The sequence below is a fragment of the Hyla sarda genome, chromosome 4 (assembly GCF_029499605.1).
Source record: "Hyla sarda isolate aHylSar1 chromosome 4, aHylSar1.hap1, whole genome shotgun sequence".
NCBI lineage: Eukaryota > Metazoa > Chordata > Amphibia > Anura > Hylidae > Hyla > Hyla sarda.
The window spans coordinates 338,790,741-338,815,852 of record NC_079192.1 but is presented as its reverse complement, the minus strand read 5'-3'; the positions used below and the strand labels follow the sequence as shown (position 1 = coordinate 338,815,852).

Below are 25,112 nucleotides of genomic sequence, written 5' to 3'. Positions count from 1 at the left end.
AGCCGGAAATTCTATAGTGTGAACCCGGCCGAAAAATCCTGGTATTAGAGATGGTGGATAATAGAAAACAAGTACGATGGGCTCTTGCTTATTCAGGGGGGCTAGGGAACTGCCAACCATAGACAGATCTCAGCCACAATGTTACATGTTTCTTCTTCCTGACATCAATGGAATAAAAATTACAAATGTGTAAAGATAACATGAAGACGTTTTTTCTTCTTCTGTTAAAGCCGGTAAAGCAGAAGTTTCAGTACGCTGCGTGCTATATCAGCATTATTGTGTCCGATTGCCTAACACTTTTATTTCCAGATCTGATTGGAATCTGTTTAGAATGTCTGTCAGCTGAGATGCAGAGCTGTGCTGGGCTACAAGGCAGGGGGGACCCTAGTGGGCTGCTATTTCCTTTCCAGCCTGGCCTGACCCCAAACAGTTTAGAGGGAGGTTTTCTGTGAGAGAGACACACAGCGAGGGGTGTGCAGATCACTGGAGAAGGCTCAGCCTACATTATCCTATATACCACTGCTTAATGCTATTAGGATTAGTGCTCTGCCTGGATTTTAATGGGACTTTGGATTTAAAGTGACTTTGGGTTTTACAGCACACATCATGGCATATCCAGGGAAGTCCCGTCTGAAGAGATCCTTCAGTGAACACGTCAAGGATTCTACTAACAAAGCTTGGGATGTGTTCTGGAAGAGTACGAGAGAGAGAAGGTTATCAGGTTAGACAGGATGAAGTGACAGAAGTGTAATGCATGGCTATCTTTAGCAGAATAAGTGTTGAGATGATCACTGGATACATCAATGCTGGGGATATTGTATATAGCGCACACTGTTTTGACAGCAGTTTCTCATCTTATTTCTAATGGTTTATGCTTTGAGTCATATTGTGTAAAATAATGTCATCTATGTTATGTAATAAGGCTAACTTTGCAAATGCATTACTGCTGCTGATCCCGATCTGACTGGTCCAGAGCGTCTGATAACCATCAAATAGAATAAACGGTACAGAAAGTGTGATATAATTATACATTCATCACTATCACTGTAACTGGAGCAATGTTGGGACTAGTGCGATTCGTACATGCAGTCCATTTTTGGGAACTGGCAAAATTATGTAATAAATATGTAGCAATAGTGAGAATGCTTAGTTACACCTTCTTTTGAAGTAACAAAACTGAAAATTGGAACTAGGAAGGTGGTGTTATTGACCTTTTTTTTTCTTTTTTAACACCTCCTGTCTTTTATACCCTACATGCGTATAGACATAGTTGAGGGGTGTCCTCATTTTGGACCCTTATTTGAATGGCCATTCTCTAATATTACATCTTCCCGCAGCAGCCAGTGAATAAAAATGATGTATATTATCTTGTAGATAAAGATGATGTGTATTTGGTTTGACAAATTCTACAATGACATTGACCGATTTGTCCAGCATAGGACAAGTAATACTCTTTAAGCTGGTTTTGACATACCTTTAATATTGCAACATTTTTGCACCCATATTACCACTGCAAGAACCCCCCAATTGCATTTCTGAGAAGCCAAACTGATAGGTGTCTGGCCAGGAAATACAGTCAAACTTTAGATCTAAAAATGCAGGTGCATTACGCCTGTGTAAAACCAGCCATATGATCTACAATATTAAGTGCAATGATGGATTTATATTTATTTATGCTTAGCTACGTGATATTACGTAAAAAAGACAAAAGCATTATAATAGTAGTGATACCTTTTCTTAAAGGGGTATTCCAGGCAAAAACATTTTGTCCCCTATCCAAAGGATCGTGGGGGGCCCGCTGCTGAGACCCCCGCGATCTCCTTGCAGCACCTGCATTCTATGTGGGTGCTGAATCTCCAATTTCGGAAACCTCCGGGACTGGGGACATGACGTCAAGACACGCCCCCTCCATTCATGTCTATTGGAAGGGGCGTGGTGGCCATCACGCCCCCTCCCATAGACATGAATGGAGGGGGGCGTGGCGGGACGTCATGTCCCCAGTCCCGGAAACCCGGAGGTTTCCGAAACTGGAGATTCAGCACTCACATAGAATGCAGGTGCTGCAAGGAGATCGTGGGGGTCTCAGCAGCGGGCCCCCCGCAATCAGACATCTTATCCCCTATACTTTGGATAGGGGACAAAATGTTTTTGCCCAGAATACCCCTTTAAATTAGATTTGCAACCCTTCTATGCACATGAACGTTGACAAATGAATGACTGAGAGAGAATCTGGATCCACCACTATATTTAGCTATACTTTAATGGACATAGACACTCAGTGACAGATCTGACAAGTCTTAATATGGAAAAGTTATTTAAAGAATATAGGAAATTTCCACTCATTGGCGCAAGTAACACCAGGATTTATGACCCTATGACTCTATGAAGTACCACAGGTGTTCAATAGTGTTGAGCGGCATAGGCCATATTCGAATTCGCGAATATTCGCGAATATATGGACGAATATTCGTCATATATTCGCGAATATTCGCACATTCGTTATATTTCCGTTTTATTTTCGCATATGCGGAAATTCGCATATGCGAAAATTAACACATGCGAATATTTTCATATTCAAAATTAACAAGCGCGAAAATGCGCATATGCGAAAATACGCATATGCTAATTTTCGCATATGCGCATTTTCGCACGACAGTCTCACACAGTAGTATTACAGCCTTCTTTACACCAAACAAGCTGGAAGCAGAGAGGGGTGATCACTGTGATGTGTACTGTGAAAAAAAAACAAAAAAAAAAACGAATATTCGTAATTACGAATATATAGCGCTATATTCGCGAAATTCGCGAATTCGCGAATATGCGATATTCGCGAATAATATTCGAATTGCGAATATTCGTGAGCAACACTAGTGTTCAACAGACTCAAGATCTCTGAATGTCATCACCTCTATTGCCCTTACATATTTAACGTCTTAATAATGTATCATCCCATGTAGCACATTTTGGCATGCAAATTAGCTCAACTCCAGAAGAACACTGCCTCTAGTGCCACCTATTGGAGGTAGTTCCTCTGTAAGTCAATGTAGAAACAACAGGAGGTTTGGCTGGCACTACTGCTAGATGGGGTGCTGTTCACACTTATAAGGAGTGCAGCTACTCAGAGGGCAGACAGGCGTGTTCTACTTGTGTTTGGTGCTTAGTTTCTGATACAGTCTCCAATGCAAAATATCTTCATAGAAGAGATAATAAAAAAGTCACTCACCATCTGTATAAATACTTCTACGTCTTTTCGTCTGTGCATGATACAAGCTGCAGTGGGGAGCTGCGTGAATACAGGCAGGGAAGTTGCTACTCTGTCTGCTGCAGCTTGTGTCATTCACAGATGAAAATAAAGATATAGAAGTATTTCTACAGATAGAGTGCCGTTTTTTTTTCCATCTGTTTTATAAAGATCCTCTGTAAGTCAATACCTTGACCCATTAAAGAGCTTTAAAGGGGTACTCCACTGGCCAGTGTTCGGAAGTAAATGTTCTGAACGCTGTTTTCGCGCTACGGGGTTTAACCACGCCCCCTCGTGACATCACGGTCACTCCCCCTTCCATAGACTTGCATTGAGGGGGCGTGACCGTGACATCACGAGGGTCGGGGCCGAAACCAGCAGCGCAAAAACAGCGTTCTGAACATTTACTTCAGAAAGCTTACCAGTGGAGTACCCCTTTAAACAGGACTTGTAATTTTAGTCAAGCCAGACTCCTTCAAGGTGGCAACAAAGGCAGTCTTCTGTGTAACTTATTACACAGCACTTCCTCTATGACTCTTTACACCATCTGACAGTGTCCTCAAGTAACAATCTACCCCAAGAACATATCTTAGTGCAACATTTTGTGCTTTCCTGCACATGCATATATATCGTTGTCACATTTTGACAAAATGTTGATGTATACGTGTGATGTATCATAACCTGAATATGAACTTGCCATTAGCAGGATGTTTCTATAGAGGTCTGCATCACTGTGTGCTAGAGAATATAGATCCTACCCAGATAGGAGACCGTTAGCTGAGGATTACAATACCATAAACCCTAAGGGTCATGCCAGTCGTATCTATGTGCTCCATGTGTTGGGAAATCTCCTGGCTTATACTGCATAGTACCCAGTCACCCAATTGAGGAGAGAAGAGTGGAATTTTTCAGGTGGGGTCTGTGTTTTTCTGCTCCATGGAAAACAGCAGACCTCTGCTATTCTATACAGCAGAATCCTCTAAAAACGGCAAATCACTGCAATTTTTTATATGGGAGTCTAAGGTGTAACCACCAAGCATCTACACAAGTAAAGCTGGCACATTGTTCTATCTTCTTGTCTTCTGTAACATGGGGTGCACCAACTTAACAATATCATCCAGTACAGCTGGCCAGTACAGTCAGTTTTGACTTATTCATTGAAGGCCTACAAGACTAGAAGCATGAGACTTTCTAAGGCCTACGCGACTAGAAGCACGAGACTTTCTAAGGCAGGGGTCTCAAACTCCCGGCCCACGGGCCTTTTTCGGCCCGCAGAACGAACGTTTGTGGCCCGCGCCTGGTATGTAGTGAAGAAAACGGTGTCTTGAAGCAGTTCTGTGTCCTGAGCAGAGCAGAGACTGCACACACACCCCATCAACCAATCACAGTGTCTCAGCACTCAGCACAGTGACTCAGCACTTTCCTCAGCTATAAGGGACACAGAACGCTTCAAGACACAGTTTTCTTCACTACTCTGGAGAGGAGAAGCGCAGTGCAGGACAGGTAAGGTTATCTATGTGTGTGTGTGTCAGTCAGTCTGCGTATGTGCATGTGTGTGTTTGTGTGTGTGTCTGTCTATGCGTGTGTGCATGTGTGTGTGTCTGTCTGCTTGTGTGTGTCTGTCTGTCTATGTGTCTGTGCATGTGTGTGTGTGTGTGTGTCTGGCTATGTGTGTGCATGTGTGGGTGTCTGTCTGCTTGTGTCTATGTGTGTGTGTCTGTCTGTCTATGTGTGTGTGTGTGTCTGTCTGTCTATGTGTGTTTGCATGTGTATATGTCTGTCTATGTGTGTGCATGTGTGTGTGTCTGTCTGTCTATGCATGTGTGTGTGTGTCTGTCTATGTCTGTGTGCATGTGTGTGCCTGTCTGTCTATGTATGTGTGCATGTGTGTGTGTCTGTCTATGTGTGTGTGTGTGCATGTGTGGGTGTCTGTGTGTGTGAGTCGGGGGGGAGGGGGGTAATCGAAAATGCTACCTAATGTGGGGAACCTGCTACTACCTAATGTGGGGAACCTGCTGCCTACCTAATGTGGGGAACCTGCTGCCTACCTAATGTGGGGAACCTGCTGCCTACCTAATATGGGGAACCTGCTGCCTACCTAATGTGGGGAACCTGCTACTACCTAATGTGGGGAACCTGCTGCCTACCTAATGTGGGGAACCTGTTGCCTACCTTAATGTGGGGAAGCAGCTCCCCCATCATCCGTCAGCTCATGCTATTACCACACGGTGTAGGGGGAATGGGGGGTTGCTGGTGGATGATGGGGGTGCTACTGCTGGTGGAGGGTGTTGCTGGTGGATGATGAGGGGCGTATGATGAGGGCATTATAAGTATTGGGCGCATGCGGGCCAGCCTCACCCAGCTGCTACCTCCAGTGGCCCCAGGATAATTTGAGTTTGAGACCCCTGTTCTAAGGCCTACGCATCTAGAAGCGAGCAATCAATCAACTATGCAAGAAAGAGCAATAGCCAGACCTGTGTAACCCGCGAGCTCCTGCCTACCACACATACATTGCATTACACATACGCCAGAGCTTGTCAACAGACACATTCCTTAGAGTTAAAGGGGTAGTCCAGTGGTGAAAAACTTATCCCCTATCCTAAGGATAGGGGATAAGTTTGAGATCGCGGGGGGTCCGACCGCTGGGGCCCCCCGCGATCTCTCTGTACGACACGCCCCCTCAATACATCTCAATGGCAGAGCCGGAGATTGCCGAAGGCAGCGCTTCGGCTCTGCCATTGAGTTGTATTGAGGGGGCGTGTCGGCCTCCGCTTCGTGCGGAGGTCGACATGCCCCCTTCCCGCGGGCTGTCGGGGCTCCGTACAGGAGATCGCGGGGGGCCCCAGGGGTCGGACCCCCCGCGATCTGCAACTTATCCCCTATCCTTAGGATAGGGGATAAGTTGTAAACCACTGAGTCACCACTGGACTACTCCTTTAAGCTTATCTCCCAAAATGCAGAGTTAGTGTTTCCTAATTTAAATGTACAGTTTTTGAAGCAAATCTGGAGAAAACATCCATATGTTAGATGTCTGACCTAAAGAGGTACTTTGGGTGGGGGCCTGATCGCTGGAACCCCCTGCCAGGGGCCAGGCTACTTACCAGACTCGAGCGCTCTTGCCCCCACCTTTGGAGACAGAGTCCATGTGACAGCCTCCTTAGCCAATCAGTTAGTTTTTTTTTCATATCACCTTGTAGCCTTGAGTGCCCTGATACCAACAGTGTTTTTACTTTCTTGTCATGCCTTACCCCTGGTTCCTGTGATATACAGATTTTGCTATTTGGATGACTATATGCACTTCATTGAATTGTCAGATGGGCAGGAAAATCATTGCAAAATGGGATGTGAATGCTAGACTCAAATTAAGTATCAGGCTGTAGGGTCATGAATCATGTTCACAGGGCATATGAAGCTCCTATTCTCACTCCCCCTCTAGCATTCACAACACTATTTGAAAATGAGTTCCTGCCAATCTCAGTATTCATTGACAAGCGCAAAAAGTCAACCAAATATAAAAACCTTATTTCTAGGGAATCAGAGTTGTAGCAAAAAAGTTAAACCAATGAAATCAGGGCACACAAGGCTACAAGGTGATACAAAAATAAAACTCATGTTTTGGGCTAACTACAGGTCCTCTGTGAAAAAGTTGTATTAGATAAGAGCCCTAAGAGATTATAGCTCAACTAAAATCAATACACCATTGCATACTGACAAATGTATTTATCGATGCACGCTCTATGCCCTTAGTTATTTCTGTAGTGTTTTCCAGACTCGTAGGCTATTTGCCAACTGTATGCCAAACTGATAGGTATTGTGGAGTACCTTAAAGGAGTAGTCCAGTGGTGACTCAGTGGTGAGCAACTTATCCCCTATCCTAAGGATAGGGGATAAGTTGCAGATCGCGGGGGGTCCGACCGCTGGGGCCCCCCGCGATCTCCTGTACGGAGCTCCGACAGCCCGCGGGAAGGGGGCGTGTCGACCTCCGCACGAGGCGGTGGCCGACACGCCCCCCTCAATAGAACTCTATGGCAGAGCCGAAGCGCTGCCTTCGGCAATCTCCGGCTCTGCCATTGAGATGTATTGAGGGGGCGTGTCGGCCGCCACTTCGTGCGGGGGTCGACACCCGCTATCTGGACGGAAAGCCGGGGCCTCGTACAGAGATATCGCAGGGGGCCCCAGCGGTCTGACCCCCCACGATCTCAAACTTATCCCCTATCCTTAGGATAGGGGATACGTTTTTCACCACTGGACTACCCCTTTAAAGCATAATAGATTTGTGTATGATATTCTAAGCCTTCAAAAGAAAGGCAACCCAAACAAGTGTCAGACTGCACAGTTGTATTTCAGTGGTTCCCTATGAAAGAAGTATCTACAGTCCAAACTAGTTTATAAAAAAAGAATACAAAGGTACAATGCACTTGATGGTTAGTATAACTCTCATGCAGGGCACTCAAGGTTGTTGGTTGTAGTTACTTCTATGTGGCTTTGTTGCTTTTATGTCCCAGAACACTCTTGATCAGTTTTCCCTCTCTTTCAGGTTACTGTTAACTTTAGCAGGGGCTTTTTATTGTCAGTGTTGTTTTCAAACTACCCTGTGGACAACGTTGGCATTACACTGTTTCTTGGCACTTCACAAAACTAAGCAATAACTCAACTTCAACTCTACAACACATTTCACATTGTCAGGTGCTAATTTTGGTCATTCCTTTATAGACCCTATCTATTTTAATGCCAGTCTGTTTATTATGTCTCATGGCAGCCACATTATGCTATAACCTATTAACCCCTGATATGCAGCAACCTATGATGTGTATTATGGTGACAAAAGAGCCGATGTATTAAAGTACTCACTGTACATGTTACAGTGGTCAAGATGGCTGGAGGGCTTCCACCATACCTACCGCACTTCTTGGGCTGGCAAAGGGAACAGGGGGTTGCATGTGACATGGTGGTTGTAGTAGTTCCCCAGCGCACCTTTCAGTCTTCCAGCGGGCACTAGGACCAATCAGAAATGTGCCGTCTCCATAGACAGTAATGCATTTCTATGCAGATTACAAAAAAGAATAGATAAGTCTATTCTTTTTGTGGAAGCTGGAATTGGGATTTTCGCTGTGTGCACAGTGCAGCAGAATCCCATTGAAATCAATGGGACTTTGCTGTAGCGGAATGTCCATGCAGAATTTTTTGTGCAGATATTCAACTGTGTGAACATAGCCTTAGGAGAGGCTGTTGTGTTGAGTGTGTGTGTGTGTGTGTGTATTTTAACCCTTTCTTAGCCATAGTGCTTTCTGGTTACAAAGCAAATTCACAGTGTAAAACATACTAAATCATGTAACAGCATAAACATTTTAGAATTTAAAAGGCAAACAAAACACCTAACCAGCGTTTTTTTAGTGGACAGTGGGACACTACAGATGTCATGCACAATATCTCCACAACTTCCCCCAGGTTTAAGTTTACCATCTTTACGTTAGCTCATATGTTTCTTTTAGTCCTAGTCCATTCCCCCATAACTGGCAAATATGTACATATCTGCCACCTCAACTTCCATAAGAAGGGGTGGGATGGTTCTGAGCTTCGGCTATTGTGAATGGTATCTCATCTATATACTGGTGTAAGCTTTAACTATACTTCTGTCTACAAATATAAGGAGGAGACTGTACAGAATAGAATGTGTCAGTTTATTGTGATCAGAATAAAAAAGATTTCCAGATAATTTTATAAGATGGCTAGTAAAAAAAAAAAAATTGTTTAAGAAAAAGTTTACCATAAAGACTTCATTTAAAGGAAATCAGTCAGCAGTATCACTTGCACTAAACCTGTTACACAGGCTTGTAGTGTGGGTGATGCTAATTGAAATGGTACTCACATTGTGTAGATTTGCCCAGCCATTCCACCGCAAATTGTGTTTTTCTATATATGCCAATGAGGGCCTTGGGGCATGTGCGGAGCTCCAATCCGAGCTTCTGGCACCCTGATGCCGCTACGCTCGGCTCATGAATATTCATATACCCACTCCCTGCTCCTTCGGCCATGTTATGGTACTGCGCATGCGCCGCTTACTGTGTCCTCCCAGAAGTGGCGTTCCCCTCGGCTTCACAGCTGCAGACGTCGTTGCACAGAAAGCGGTGCATGTGCAAAGCTATAACACGGCCGAAGGAGCAGGGAAGGGTTTTATGAATATTGATGAGCCGGGCACAGCCGCCGCCCGGCGGACAGGACATCAGGGTGCCCGAAGCTCTGATCGGAGCTCGGCCATGCCCCAAAGCCCTCATTAGCATATATATAGAAAAACTCAATTTGTGGCGGAACGACTGGGTGAATTTCCACAATGTGAGTACCATTTTAATCAGCATCACTCGCACTACAAGCCTGTGTAACAGGTTTAGTGTGGGTGATACTACTGACAGATTTCCTTTAGCCATTCATTTGCTGATGACAGATCCCCTTTAAAAAATCACCATGTTAGGATTTTTAAGATTCCTGGTACTAAGGTGACAGGCTTTCTCAGAGCGGCAGGACTATGTTTTATTTGCCCATTCTGAAGCCATTCCCATCCCGGCAACGTTCCATTGCCAAATTTGGGAGAGCCTGTACGAACTGTAGTCTAAGCTTCATGTGCTTAGCTGACAGGAGTGGCACCTGGTGTGGTCTTCTGCTGCTATATCTGCTTCAAAGTTTGGCATGTTATGTGTTTAGAGATGGTATTCTGGTTACTTTGTTTCTAACAAGTGGTTATTTGAGTTACTGTTGCCTTTTTGTCACCTTAAACCAGTTTGCCCATTCTTCTATGACCTCTGACATCAAAGGGCATTTTCTTCCACACAACTGCTGCTCACATGATATTTTCACTTTTTCGGACCATTCTCTGTGAAGCCTAGAGATGGTTGTTTGTGATAATGCCAGTAGGACAGCAGTTTCTGAAATACTCAAACCAGCCCATCTGGCACAATCAACCATGCCACAATCAAGGTCACTTAAACCCCCTTTCTTCCCTATTCTGGTGCCCAGTTAGAACTTCAGCAAGTTGTCTCGACCACGTCCACATGCCCAAATGCATTGAGTTGCTGCCATGTGATTGGCTGAGTACCCATTTGTGTTAACAAGCCAATGAGCAGGTATACCTAATAAGTTAAGTTAAGTAGCCAGTGAGTATGTGTGAGTATGTGTGTATATACAGTGGAAAAAAAGAGTATTTAGTCAGCCACCAATTGTGCAAGTTCTCCCACTTAAAAAGTTGAGAGAGGCCTGTAATTTCCATCATAGGTAAGCCTCAGCTATGAGAGACAAAATGAGAAAAAAAAATCAATAAAATCACATTGTCTGATTTTTAAAGAATTTATTTGCAAATTATGGGGGGAAATAAGTATTTGGTCAATAACAAAAATTCATCTTAATACTTTGTTATATACCCTTTGTTGGCAATGACAGAGGCCAAACGTTTTCTGTGAGTCTTCACAAGGTTTTCACACACTGTTACTGGTATTTTAGCCCATTCCTCCATGCAGATCTCCTCTAGAGCAGTGGTGTTTTGGGGCTGTCGCTGGGCAACACAGACTTTCAACTCCCTCCAAAGGTTTTCTATGGGGTTGAGATCTGGAGACTGGCTAGGCCACTCCTGGACCTTGAAATGCTTCTTACGAAGCCACTCCTTCTTTGCCCGGGTGTTGTGTTTGGGATCATTGTCATGCTGAAAGACCCAGCCACATTTAATCTTCAATGCCCTTACTGATGGAAGGAGTATTTCTCTCAAAATCTCACGATACATGGCCCCATTCATTCTTTGCTTTACATTGATCAGTCGTCCTGGTCCCTTTGCTGAAAAACAGCCCCAAAGCATGATGATTGCACCCCCATGCTTCACAGTAGGTATGGTGTACTTTGGATGCAACTCAGCATTCTTTTTCCTCCAAACATGACAAGTTGAGTTATTACCAAAAAGTTCTACTTTGGTTTCATCTGACCATATGACATTCTCCCAGTCCTCTTCTGGATCATCCAAATGCTCTCTAGCAAACTTCAGACATGTACTGGCTTAAGTAGGGGGACACGTCTGGCACTACATTATTTGAGTCCCTGGCAGAGTAGTGTGTTACTGATGGTAGCCTTTGTTACTTTGATCCCAGCTCTCTGCAGGTCATTCACTAGGTCCCCCCATGTGGTTCTGGGATTTTTGCTCACCGTTCTTGTGATCATTTTGACACCACGGGGTGAGATCTTGCGTGGAGCCCCAGATTGAGGGAGATTATCAGTGGTCTTGTATGTCTTCCTTTTAAAAAAAAAAATTGCTCCAACAGTTGATTTCTTCACACCAAGTTGCTTCCCTATTGCAGATTCAGTCTTCCCTGCCTGGTGCAGGTGTACAATTTTGTTTCCGGTGTCCTTCGACAGCTCATTGGTCTTGGCCATAGTGGAGTTTAGAGTGTGACTGTTTGAGGTTGTGGACAGGTGTCTTTTATACTGATAACAAGTTCAAACAGGTGCCATTAATACAGGTAACGAGTGGAGGACAGAAATCTTGCTTGTTTGTAGGTGACCAAATACTTATTTTACCAAGGAATTTACCAATTAATTAATTAGAAATCCTACAATGTGATTTCCTGTATTCTTTCTCCCAATTCTGTCTCTCATAGTTGAAGTATACCTATGATGAAAATTACAGGCCTCTCTTATCTTTTTAAGTGGGAGAACTTGCACAATTGGTGGTTGACTACATGCTCTTTTTCCATACTGTGTGTGTGTGTATGTATGTGTATATATATATATATATATATATTTTTTTTTTCACAAACATACGCACAGCCTAGCTACAATTAGACTATGACATTGACCCCTTTACGTAAAATCAGGTACAATTTGATGATTAGGGATGACTTCCCGCATCATCATGTACATGTACCTGATCGAAATAAACTGTTACAGCACCACCAGGCACTGTGACAGTTTATTGAGCTCGGCTGTGCTGTACAGCTGAGCCTCCCTGAAGCCGTCCCCGGCCGGCGATCACTGCTATTGGTCCGTCAGTACAGATGGACCAATAGTAGGGATCTGGCGGGGGTCTCCTCCTTCCCACTCTCCTTTGTCGCTTCACTGTGTGAAGCGATCGGTAGTGAGGGGGACCCATCGGAGGAGGTTACCCGCGGGCACTCAGTTGCGCTCCGATCCTGAGTTAACCCTGTAGACGCTGCGGTCACTGTGACCGCGTCTATTAGCGTTACAGAGGGAGGGAAAGCAGAGCGCTGATGGTTGCCATGGCATGGCAACATGAGCGATCAGTCCCTTACTGATCTATCCTATGCTTGTCAGTACTGACAGACATAGGCATAATTCAGTGGAGTACAGATTTGAATTATGTATATAATAGTAAAAAAAAAAAGTGTGAAAAAAGTGTGAAAAAATTGAAATAAATTAAATAAAATTGAAAAAGAAAAGAAAAAAAGTAGAAAAATATAAAAAATAATATTATATAGTTATACAATACACCCCAAAAATAGTCCCCCCAAATACATCAACATGTCCTGCAAAAAAAGAGTCCTCACACAACTGCAACAGTGAAAAAATAAAAAAGTTTTACAGCTCTCCGAATAAGTGACTTACAAACACGATGAAAATTTTTTTTATGCCATAGATGAACTAAAATAGAAAAAAAAAGTATATAAATTTGTCATCGCCGTAATCGTATCAACCTGCAGTGTAACATTAGCATGTAATTTATACCGCATGACGAACGACCTAAAAAAAAATTATCTGCAGAATAGATATTTTTTATGTATACCATCTAAAAAACAGTGTCACATGTACCCCAGAATGGTACCAATGAAAGTGTCAACTTGTCTCCCAAAAATATTTTTGCTTCCCAAGGCCCCTGTAATTTTATATGATGCCAACAAAATATCCTAAACTAGAAGGATTCCACAAAATCCACACAGCACACGTCAGAATTCGGGGAATAAATCTTGAGTTGTATTTCTTTGTCAACACCTACTGTGTTACAGAAAAAATGGATTAAAATGAATAATCTGCAAAAATGTAAAATTTTAAAATTCCGCCTCCACTTTGCTTTTGTTTCTATGAAATGTCTAAAGGGTTAATAAACTTCTTTAATGTCATTCTGATTACTTAAAGGGGTGCAGTTTATAAAATGGGGTGATTTATTGGGGTATCTAACAGACAGGTCCCCCAATTCCACTTCAGAACTGAACTGGTCCCTGAAAAATGAGATTTAGCAATTTTCTTGAAAATCTGGAAAATTGCTGCTAAACTTATAAACCCTCTAACATTCAAAAAAAAAAGTAAAAGAATGTTTACCGAATGATGGGAACATAAAGTAGACATATTGTAGAGGTGAAATAATCATTAATTTGGTGCGGCATGACTATTTATTTTTATTTTTTTTAACAAAAAAGCTTAATATATCAATCAAAATTTACCACAAATGTAAAGTACAATAAGTGAAAGCGTTCCAAAGTTATTACCAAATAAGTGGACACATGTCAGATTTAGAAAATTTGCCTTGGTCATTAAGGTCAAAACAGGCTATTGAGTATAGGGGTTAAAAGTTAAGCACAGTTAAAGTAAACAGCATTTAAAGTAAACAGCATTGTTCTAGTAATAATACCACATGTCAAGGGAAGGGATATACAGTATTGAGCAGCAACTGATCAATAATCAGTTATTGAAGTGGATCGTGCTGAATGTAGGAAAATTGGGCAATAGTAAGATTCCACGAGCCAAGTATTAATGGCTAATTAACTGGGTCAGAGAATATCCAAAATGGCAGGTCTTGTCAGTTGTTCATGGTATACAGTGGTGCGAAGTATAAAACTGGCAAATTGGCAACATCTTTAGGGGTGCCCTAAATTCATTGACACATCTCGGGAGCAAATTCTAGCTTGTCTAATCCACACACACACACAAGCTAATGTAGCACAATTTGCTGGAGATGGTTTTGCTTGTTATGATAGAAAGGTGTCAGAACACATAATCTCTCTGTATATGGGACTGGAGCAATAAAAGAAGAGGGCCTGGTCTGCAGAATCATATTTTCTTTTATTTCATATGGGCCATATTTCTAACTTCTCTGAAGAAAAGATGGCACCAGAATTTACCATGGAAAGCAAGTTGTTAGAGATAATGCTCTGGACATTTTTGTTTTTTGAATCTTTGGATAATGGATTCATGTAAAAATTACTCTTTCAGCAGCATTATGCACCTTGCCTTACTGGAAAAATTGTTCAGGAATGTTTTAAGGAACATGACAAAGTGTTTAAACGGGCACTCTCATTAAAACTAATTTTTGCTATTGCACTCCTTATGCTAAATAAAAAAAGTCCAAACACAGAAAGTGCAGCCTGGAGTGCTGAGGGGGGGGGGGGGGTGTCCAACCAACAGCATATGGCAGTTAAATGGGAGAGGAGCTATGATTGGAGGAGGCTGGACACCCCCCCCCTCAGCACTCCAGGCTGCACTTTCTGTGTTTGGACCTCGGTCCTAAGTCTGTGTATAAGGCTTCTTTCACACTACAAAATGACTCCGTTTTAAAGATCCATACGAAGTTCCGTCTGAAAATCAGCTGAAAACGGCAGTTACAAAATCCTATGCGCCCGTTAGAAAATCCCATTATACTCTATGGGATTTTTCTAATAGCTGTTTTAACCCGTTATTAATAACGGCTGTTATTTTGTGACGAAAGATAGTAATGGGAGAAATAGTGCATGCATGCATTATTACAGGGGTATTCCGGGCAAAAACATCTTATCCCCTATCGAATGTTCAAACGGACCTTCGTACGGATCTTTAAGGACTCAGCGTTTTTCCGTTTTTGCATTTTCATTTTTTCCTCATCACCTTCTAAAAATCATAACGCTTTCAATTTTGCACATAAAATTCCAAATGATGGCTTATTTTTTTGCGCCACCAATTCTACTTTGCAGTGACATTAGTCATTTTACCAAAAAATCCACGGCGGAAAAAAAAATCATTGTGCGACAAAATTGAAGAAAAAATTTCATTTTGTAACTTTTGGGGGCTTCCGTTTCTACGCAGTGCATTTTTTGGTAAAAATGACACCTTATCTTTATTCTGTAGGTCCATTCGATTAATATGATATCCTACTTATATAGGTTTGATTTTGTCGCACTTCTGAAAAAAATCATATTTACATGTATGAAAATGAATACGTTTAAAATTGTCATCTTCTGACCCCAATAAGTTTTTTATTTTTCCGCGTACAGGTCAGTATGAGGGCTCATTTTTTGCAACATGTTCTGCAGTTTTTATCGGTACAATTTTCGCATTGATCGGACTTTTTGATCGCTTTTTATTCATTTTTTTATGATATAAAAAGTGACCAAAAATACGCAATTTTGGACTTTGGAATTTTTTTGTGCGTACGCCATTGACCGTGCGCTTTAATTAATGATATATTTTTATAGATCAGACATTTACGCACGCGGCAATACCACATATGTTTATTTTCATTTTTATTTACACAGTTTTTTTTTTTTAATGGGAAAAGGGGGGTGATTCAAACTTTTAATAGGGAAGGGGTTAAATGACCTTTGTTAACTTTTTTTGTTTCACTTCTTTTTTGCAGTGTTATAGCTCCCCTAGGGAGCTATAGCACTGCACACACTGATCTCCTATGCTGATCCCTGCAGAGCCATAGCTCTGCATGGATCAGCGAGATAGGGGCTCGATTGCTCAAGCCTGTAGCTCAGGCTTGGAGCAATCAAACCCCGATCGGATGCCGCGGACACAGGTAAGGAGACCTCCGCCTGCATCCCAGCTGATCGGATCATCGCGATTTTATCGCGATGTCCCGATCAGCCCGACTGAGCTGCCGGGAAGCGTTTAGTTTCCCTTTCAGACTCGGCGGTCAACTTTGATCGCCGCGTCTGGAGGGTTAACAGCGCGCGGCACAACGGTAATCATAGCCGGGACCGACCCGGTGTGATGCGGGGTCACGGCGTGACCAGTGGCGTTGCTAGGGTTGGTGTCACCCGGTGCGGTAGAAAATGGTGTCACCCCATACCTCCCCCCCCTCAGCACGTTTTTAGCCTGTTGTGACAGACACCACTGTTGTAGCGCATTGTGAGAAATTCCAGTCTAATAATCAGATATACCAGTTGCCACAGAATAGGAAAGTGTTAAAGAGGTTTTCACCATTTAAATATACAGCTCCGAGAATTACTTAAAGGGGTACTCCACTGGAAAACATTTACTTTTATATCAAATGGTGCCAGAAAGTTAAACAGATTTTTAAATTACTTCTATTTAAAATCTTAATCCTTACAGTACTTATCAGCTGCTATATGCTCCACAGGAAGTTGTGTAGTTCTTTCCAGTCTGACCACAGTGCTATTTGCTGACACCTCTGTCCATGTCAGGAACTGTCCAGAGCAGGATAGGTTTGCTATGGGGATTTGCTCCTACTATGGACAGTTCTTGACATGGACAGAGGTGTCAGCACAGAGCACTGTGGTCAGACAGAAAATAAATTCAAAAAGAAAAGAATTTCCTGTGAATCACTTATACAGCATATAATAAGTACTTGAAGGATTAAGATTTTTAAATAGAAGTAATTTACAAATCTGTTTAACTTTGTAGCACCAATTGATAAAAAAAAATGTTTTCCAGTAGAGTACCCCTTTGAGCAGTGGTGAGGTTATGCTGGGAGTTGTAGTTTCACTCACCATAACTGTAGAACTGACAAGCGACTACAGCTCTGATAGGACACAGAGACGAGAATGTACAATGATATCAGTGACTACAGGTGACGTCTTCTCTATAGTGAGGAAAATACACAATGATATCAGTGACTACAGGTGACGTCTTCTCTATAGTGAGGAGAATACACAATGATATCAGTGATTACAGGTGACATCTTCTCTATAGTGAGGGAAATACACAATGATATCAGTGACTACAGGTGACGTCTTCTCTATAGTGAGGAGAATACACAATGATATCAGTGACTACAGGTGACGTCTTCTCTATAGTGAGGAGAATACACAATGATATCAGTGACTACAGGTGACGTCTTCTCTATAGTGAGGAGAATACACAATGATATCAGTGACTACAGGAGACGTCTTCTCTATAGTGAGGAGAATACACAATGATATCAGTGACTACAGGTGACGTCTTCTCTATAGTCTTCCATTATCTAATTCAGATGGTACATACCGCCTGGTCCAGCTAAAACTTCTGTCTGTAGAATGTGACGCCCAGACGTCTCCTCACTATGTCAGCGCATTCTCATCCTCTATATGAAAAAAAGGATTATTATAAACCTAACAGACACTGTATCCTCTAAATATAATACTACTATACACTACACTCTTTGATTATAAACATTCCATACACCATACCCACTGAATATAATACTACCACACACTGTACATTCTGAATATAATACCAACACATACTGTACACTCTGAATATAAGTCTGCCACATACTGTACCCCTGAATATAATACCGCCACACACTGTACCCTCTGAATATAATACTACCACACACTGTACATTCTAAATATAATACCATCACATACTGTACCCTCTGAATATAAATCTACCACATACTGTACCCCTGAATATAATACCGCCAGACACTGTACCCTCTGAATATAATACTACCACACACTGTACATTCTGAATATAATACCATCACATACTGTACCCTCTGAATATAAATCTACCACATACTGTACCCCTGAATATAATACCGCCACACACTGTACCCCTGAATATAATACTACCACCCACTGTGCCCTCTGAATATAATGCTACCACAAACTGCGCCCTCTGAATATAACGTTGCCATACAGTGCACCCTCTGAATATAATACCACAACCGCAGTAACACCCCTCAACATCCGTTAGCTGATGCTATTACCACGGGAGGGGGGTTTTGGTGGTGTTGCTAGTGGATGATGGGGGTGCTACTACTGGGGGGGTGTTGCTGGAGGATGATGAGGGTGCAACTGGCCATCCCCCCTGGCAGTATCACCCCCATCATCCAACCGCAGGATCATCCTCCCGGCAAGAGCACCGCCATCATTCACCATCAGGATCTGCTGATGGAGGTGCTACTGCTGGGGGTGGGGGTGTTGCTGGTGGATGATGAGGGTGCTACTGCCAGGGGGGAGCATTAGGTAGGCAGCAGTTCCCCCACTTTAGGTAGGCAGCAGTTCCCCCACATTAGGTAGCATATTTTCCCCACATTAGGCAGCATAGATTCCCCACATTTGGTACGTGTTCCCCCACATTAGGTAGCAATTTCCCCACATTAGGTAGCACAGATTCCCCACATTAGGTTGCAGTTTCCCCACATTAGGTAGCATAGATTCCCCACATTCGGTAGCACAGATTCCCCACATTAGGTAGCATAGACACCCCACATTTGGTAGCACAGATTCCCCACATTAGGTAGCAGTTTCCCCACATTAGGTAGCATAGATTCCCACATTAGGTGGATAGAATCCCCACATTATGTAGCATAGACTCCGCACATTTGGTAGTAGTTACCCCACATTAGGCCGCAGGTTCCCTTGCAGGTTCCCCACAATGGGTCAAAGTCTCCCCACATTAGATTGCTGTTTAACCCCCCCCCCCACACAAAAAAAAACACATACAACACAGAGACACACACACAAACACACAGTCAGACAGACACACACACACACACACACAGAGTCACAGTCACACACACAGAGTCACACACACACAGAGTCACACACACACAGAGTCACAGAGTCACACACACACACAGAAAATAAGGCATACTTGGCACACCAGAAGGCCTCCTACATAATTCCAATACAAGAAATGATTGTGGGCAGGGGTGTAGCGCTCCTGGGTCCCCCTGCAACACAGACACATACACACAGTCACATACACACACACACCGAGTCACACACAGTCACATACATACACACACACACACACACACAGAGTTACACACAGACAGTCACACACTTACAGAGATAGCGACAGACAGAGAGACAGACACACACTCACCCATCCAGCGCAGCGCTCCTTCTCTCCGGGCACCCTGCGAGTGACGTCACTTACGTCCCATGCGGTGGTGCTGACGGACTGGCGCACAGCGGCGATGAAGGCCGAGGGGGCAGCTGACGGACGGGCGCACAGCGGCGATGAAGGCCGGGCGGAGGGGTTCTGCTGACGGGCACACAGCGCTGGTGAATGCCGGGGGGGGGATTGGGTTGTTGGACGGGCGCACAGCGCTGGTGAATGCCGGGGGGGAGGTGCTGTTGGACGGGCGCACAGCGCTGGTAAATGCTGGGGGGGGTGCTGTTGGACGGCCGCACAGCGCTGGTCAATGCCGGGGGGGGGGCGTCTTGGTGTCACCCCATTGGGTTGGTGTCACCCGGTGCGGGCCGCACCCGGGTCGCAACGCCATTGGGCGTGACCCCGTTTTAAACACCGGTAGCTGGGCTCAGGACGTACCGGTACGTCCTGAGTCCTTAAGGAGTTAAAACTGAGTAATTTTGTAGTGTGAAAGGGGCCTAAAATGGGGGAAAATGTGCTCTTGAGCTTTTTAAAGCACAAATAAAACATAGAAAACTTCATTTTTTTTAAACAAAGTATATTAGAAATCTTTTTTTTTTTTTTTTTATCATAATGAGTGCAATAGCAAAAATGTATTTTAATGTGAGTTACCCATTAAGGTGTTGGCCACTAAATTCCCCAGTGGAGTCAGAGCAGATTTTATAACACACAGAAGACTTACAAAATTATGTTTTTATATTTATGCTCTGGCTGATCAGTGTATATAACATATAGGTGGCCATGTGCTAACTATTAATCATTCAGTAAAAGTCCCAGCTGAATAATATCTTCCAATACCATATCATCAGTTTATATAGCGAGGAATAAACTTCCCAGCTGCAGAGACAAATGTAACTTATAGCTTCAAGCACTCCTTATACTGTGACAATAAAATCACTGTTTATCCTTTGATGACCACACGCACTGTTTGCCTTCGCAAGCACTTCTCTCGAGAGACCCAGCTTTCTCATCCCCTCTGGTCATGCTCTAATAGTATAATGAGTCCAAGCAGTCTTTAGGTTTCTCATGGAAATGATAAACACAGAGTTTAATGGAAAACATCTCTCAAAAACCCGTTACATCTCTTGCTTCAGCAAAGGATTTCCGAATCAAGTCTTTGAAAGTCCATTGAGAAGCTCCAACCTCATTGGGGTAAAAAGTCTAAATCAAGATTTATGTGGGGAGGAATAAAGCATCAAGAGGACTTTGATACCAGTAGGCAATATTCCCATTTACTTACAGATAATTTTTTCAGCTGCAGTATAAATGTTTTATTGTTTTAGTAATTTATTCATTTCTGCTATGTAGTCATTGTAAAGTCCCTTTTTCCAGTCGTTGGTGATGACAATTAATGGCCACTTGTCTTTAGAACATAATTGTATCACCTACTGTAATTCCCAATCACAGTAACATAATATGTGGGTTCCAGAACCAACATCTTGTAGTTACAAAAAACTATATTTATACTTTAATTAAAAAGTAACAATGTTCACAACCAGACCTGGACTGGGAAGAAAAATAGGCCCAGGCATTTTAGACTAAACAGCTAATTTTTACTTTCCTTTTTTTGTTGATAGACGCAGGAGTCGATTACTGAGACTCCCATCCATCACCTTTGGTTAAAGCAGCTTTCCAGCGGTTACAGAGTCTTAGCCATTATGGCAGTTGTAGGTTTGAAACAGCTGGAGAGCCACAGATTCGGGTACAGTCTCATTAATTATCACTGCAGAACTAACAAGTGACTACAGCTTTTATGGGACAATCTGGCACAATGATATCAGTGACTTCCAGGCAATGTCTTCTCTATAGTCCTTTCTTTTCTTCATCTTGTCAAGATGCCATAACTTCTTTTCTCTGCAGAGTTTGAAGCCCAAACAACATTGGGTCCTAACTTTGTCAGCTGATCCTCATTCTCTATGTGAACATAATGATCATTATAAGTCTACCACACGCTCTGTGCCTCTGAGAATTATACTGCCACACAGTTTCTTTTTAGTTCGGCTGAATGCCACCCTGTACGGTTCTCCTCCAGACCCCTCTGTCCCCTTCTATTACAAACCCCTCTTGTTCCCACAGACCACCAAGTCCTCCTCCAGACCCCTACTGTCACGTCTGGGCAGGGAAGGAGTGTACACTATTCTCACCCACTGCCCTGTCCCTGCCTACTACTTACCTAACTGCCCTAGACGACAGGTCAGTAACCAGAGTGACAGTCCCTTCCTAAATAAGTGGGGGACAGTCAAAAAGTTAAAACAATAAACTACAAAACTGACTAAAGGTCAGGAAAGGCTGGAGGTACACGACCAACAGAAAACAAACCTAAACACGCACACACAAAAATACGTAGTCAGAGGGCCAAGTATAAACCTGGCGAGTAACAGAGTACAGTAACAGAGTATCAAAGGGAAGTCAAAAGCCAAGCCAAAAGTCACAAAACCAGAATAAATAGAATGAGCACAGAGATAGCTAAGTAAGTTACTAAGAACTATCACAAGCAGAGAATGACTGAAAAGGGCCTCCTTATATATGCTTGACCAAACCCAGGAGCACAGAGGCGTCATCCCAGCAACCAAAACAAACAACAGGGCTAGAAATCATTAACCCTATGCGTTCCGGCCATATTCGAATTTGCGATATTTTGCGAATATATGGTCGAATATTCATCATATATTCACTAAATTCGCATATTCATAATATTCGCGTATTATTTTCGCACATGCGAAAACTAGCATATACAAAAATTTGCACGCCAGTCTCACACAGTAGTATTAGAGCCTTCTTTACACTACACAAGCTGGAAGCAGAGAGGGATGATCATTGGAATGTGTACTGTGAAGAAAAAAAGAACGAATATTCGTAATTGCGAGTATATAGTGCTATATTTGCGAATATTCACAAATTCGCGAATATCACATATAAAATTTGCATTGTGAATATTCGCGAGCAACACTAGTCATCACACCTATGTTCTCCTGCTCCTCCATACTCCTCTGATCCTTATTTTGCCTCCTCCTCCCAGACCCTTCTGTGCTCCTCATCCTGATCCATATGTCTTCCCTCCACAGTCCACTCGGTTCTCCTTATCCAGACACCTATATCCCCCAGACCCCTCTGTTCTCCTCCTCCAGACTCCTCTGTTCCCTCTTTCACCCACCTAGACACCTCTGTCATTTCCCTTCAGACCCCTAATTACCCCCAGGCCCTCTGTCCTCCTCCTCCAGACTCCTATGTCTGCACATCTGCTCTCAGCAGCCACCGCTACTGTTAAACTGCCAGTGTCTCTGCCTCTGCTTATTGGATTTGGGGCCTGGAAATGAGCCTGGAGTGTAAGGTTCCCTCAAGGCAGGTATTTTATTTAAAAAATAAATAAATACAGTCTTGCGTCGGGGGGAGGGGGACAGCCCGGTGTGTCCAATGGCGAGTCTGGGTCTGATCACAACATTTAAAAAGCTACATGTTTCAAGTATTAAGGTTCTTCATCATAGCTACTTTTGCTCTTGCAATTTACAGATTCAATCTAATGTACAAACGGCCTATGTTCAATTATCTAAATGATTCCAAGCGCCTCAAACTTGCTTTTTTGTTTGTTTACATGTTTTTATTTATAAAACGGGAAAGCTGGGTGATTAAATTAAATAATTAAAAAAATGTTTTTAAAAATAAAAAATTATTTTTAAAGTCCCCATCCGGAACTATTAATAGCAATCATGTTATATCTAGTACTGTTCAGTGTTATGCAGTGGCATAGCACAGGTCAGTACTATCAGCAATCTACTTGTACAGGCTGCCTGGGCATTTTTTGGGGAAATAAAACACCAGCATACATTTTTTTCAACTGTCTTTCAATTTCTTTTAGAATACATTTTTTACCAATTCCTCTATTGATGGAGCTCTGTGATCTTTAAGGGGTTTCAGCCATTCCCTGATGATTTTATTCAGCAGCTTTTTGAAAGAAAGCAAAGCAGAATAGACCGATGCGCATGTAAGCGCAATTATCCTTTTCAAAATGAACATTATACGTGGAGATAGAAGTTTGCTCACCTTTGTGTGTTGTACTATGAGCACAACACCATGGAGGGCTTGGTTCCACAATCAGCGGTATCTCAGAGGAGTGCAGCCTGCATTGGTCCTGTGCTCAGATGGTCTGTAGAATGCAGAAGGTGGAGAGGAATCCACTTTCAGGAGATTCTTCTCCACCTTTTGCTGATGATTTTATTGGTATGTGTATAGCCATTGTCACTTTGAATGGCTAACTAAAAGTTTACGTTGAGAAATGTGTATTCAGCCAACTGCTGGCTGAGATGAGTCTCTACTGTTATCAGTGATTGGTAGAGCGTGTACTAAAACAGGGACGTGGAAGTAGACATCAAAAAGGGCCCAGGCAGTGGGGCAGAGGATCAGTTAGATGAGTACTGCTTTTTTTTTTTTTTTTTTTTTTCGTAACCCATTTTTTTTTCTTATTTCATCCTGCCAGACACCCTCACAATGCTACACCATCTATGCAATTGACATTAGTTACACAAACTACATAAACCATGCATACACTTATTTAAAATATTTACTTTCTCATAACTATAGATGTTGTATTTTGTTTTTGTTTTTTACTTTATTCATACTAGACTCCTTTTTGAAGGGTTTGACTTTCAGCACTCAAACACCCACCGCTCCAAACTTCTTATTTTTTTTTGACAAGTACAGGTACTAGGTATGAAATATGTTTGTGAAGAATGTTTGCGATTTTTAATAGTTCAGCGGAATCTTTGTAATTGCACATCATTCACACATCAGTTTTTAATTTGAAACTTGGGAAAGAAATGCTGATAATGAGTGTGTATAAATACAAGTCTTAAGCATCTGTCTTAGACAATGTAGCAGCTTAGTTATATTACAACGAAAGATAAACTTCCACAGTTTATTTGTTTGCAAGCCCCATGTTCATTGTCTTCTGCCAAAAATGAAAAGACTTAACAGTCTATTTTCCCTTCCCTAGATATGTGTTAGGAATAACATACAAGGAGCTAACAAGTATGTGAAATAAATATTTGAGTCAAATTGCAGATTGCAAAAAGCCAACACAGGGTGACAACATATGCAAACAGTAAAGCCAAATGCATGGACATTGTAGGCCAACACACAGTGTACTATGGAGTCATAGTTACATAGTTTATAAGGTTGAAAAAAGACCAGAGTCCATCAAGTTCAACCTAAAGCCCTACTGAGTTGATCCAGAGGAAGGAAGAAAAAAAACTCTCATACTAGAGATAAAAATTCCTTCCCGACTCCAAATATGGCATCAGAATAAATCCCTGGAGCAACATTCTGTCCTTATAAATCTTGTATACATGACATATAATGTTATTACCCTCCAAAAATGCATCCAGGCCTTTTGAACTCTTTTACTGAGTTCACCATGACCACCTCCTCAGAAAGAAAGCCACGTTGCCACACCTTGTGTCGTCATACAATTATGTATTATGTATTCAACCGGGAATGCTCCTTAGAGAGATATCTTGAAATATGTATTCAGATGAAACACTGTTGGCATTCAGGCATGCAGTTCGACCCCATAGACTTGTATGGGTGTTGGAGTGTGACTTTGCCCTCTTTTTAGAGGGGTATCCTCATCTTCAGATAAATGAAATCACAAAAGACATATACAACAGACAAATAGGAACTGTTAATCCATATGAAACATTGCAGAAACAAAGGTTCTGCCTTTATATTTTTTACTAATCCATGGTTCCATGTAATTCCATCCAATATCTACTCTTGCCAACAAGCCTTCTGCTCACAAGAAATG

At 42.5% G+C, this 25,112-nt stretch overlaps 1 protein-coding gene across 1 annotated transcript in view; it reads left to right on the top strand.

Moving 5' to 3' along the window:
* The first annotated feature begins 555 nt into the window (after positions 1-555).
* The window catches only part of LOC130267163 (rho GTPase-activating protein 7-like), a 336,912-nt gene continuing 312,355 nt past the window's right edge, over positions 556-25,112 (top strand). The window contains exon 1 of the mRNA XM_056516495.1: positions 556-721. Within this exon, the coding sequence (XP_056372470.1) occupies positions 607-721 (115 nt within the window). The 5' untranslated portion in view covers positions 556-606. The remainder of the gene's footprint in view (positions 722-25,112) is intronic.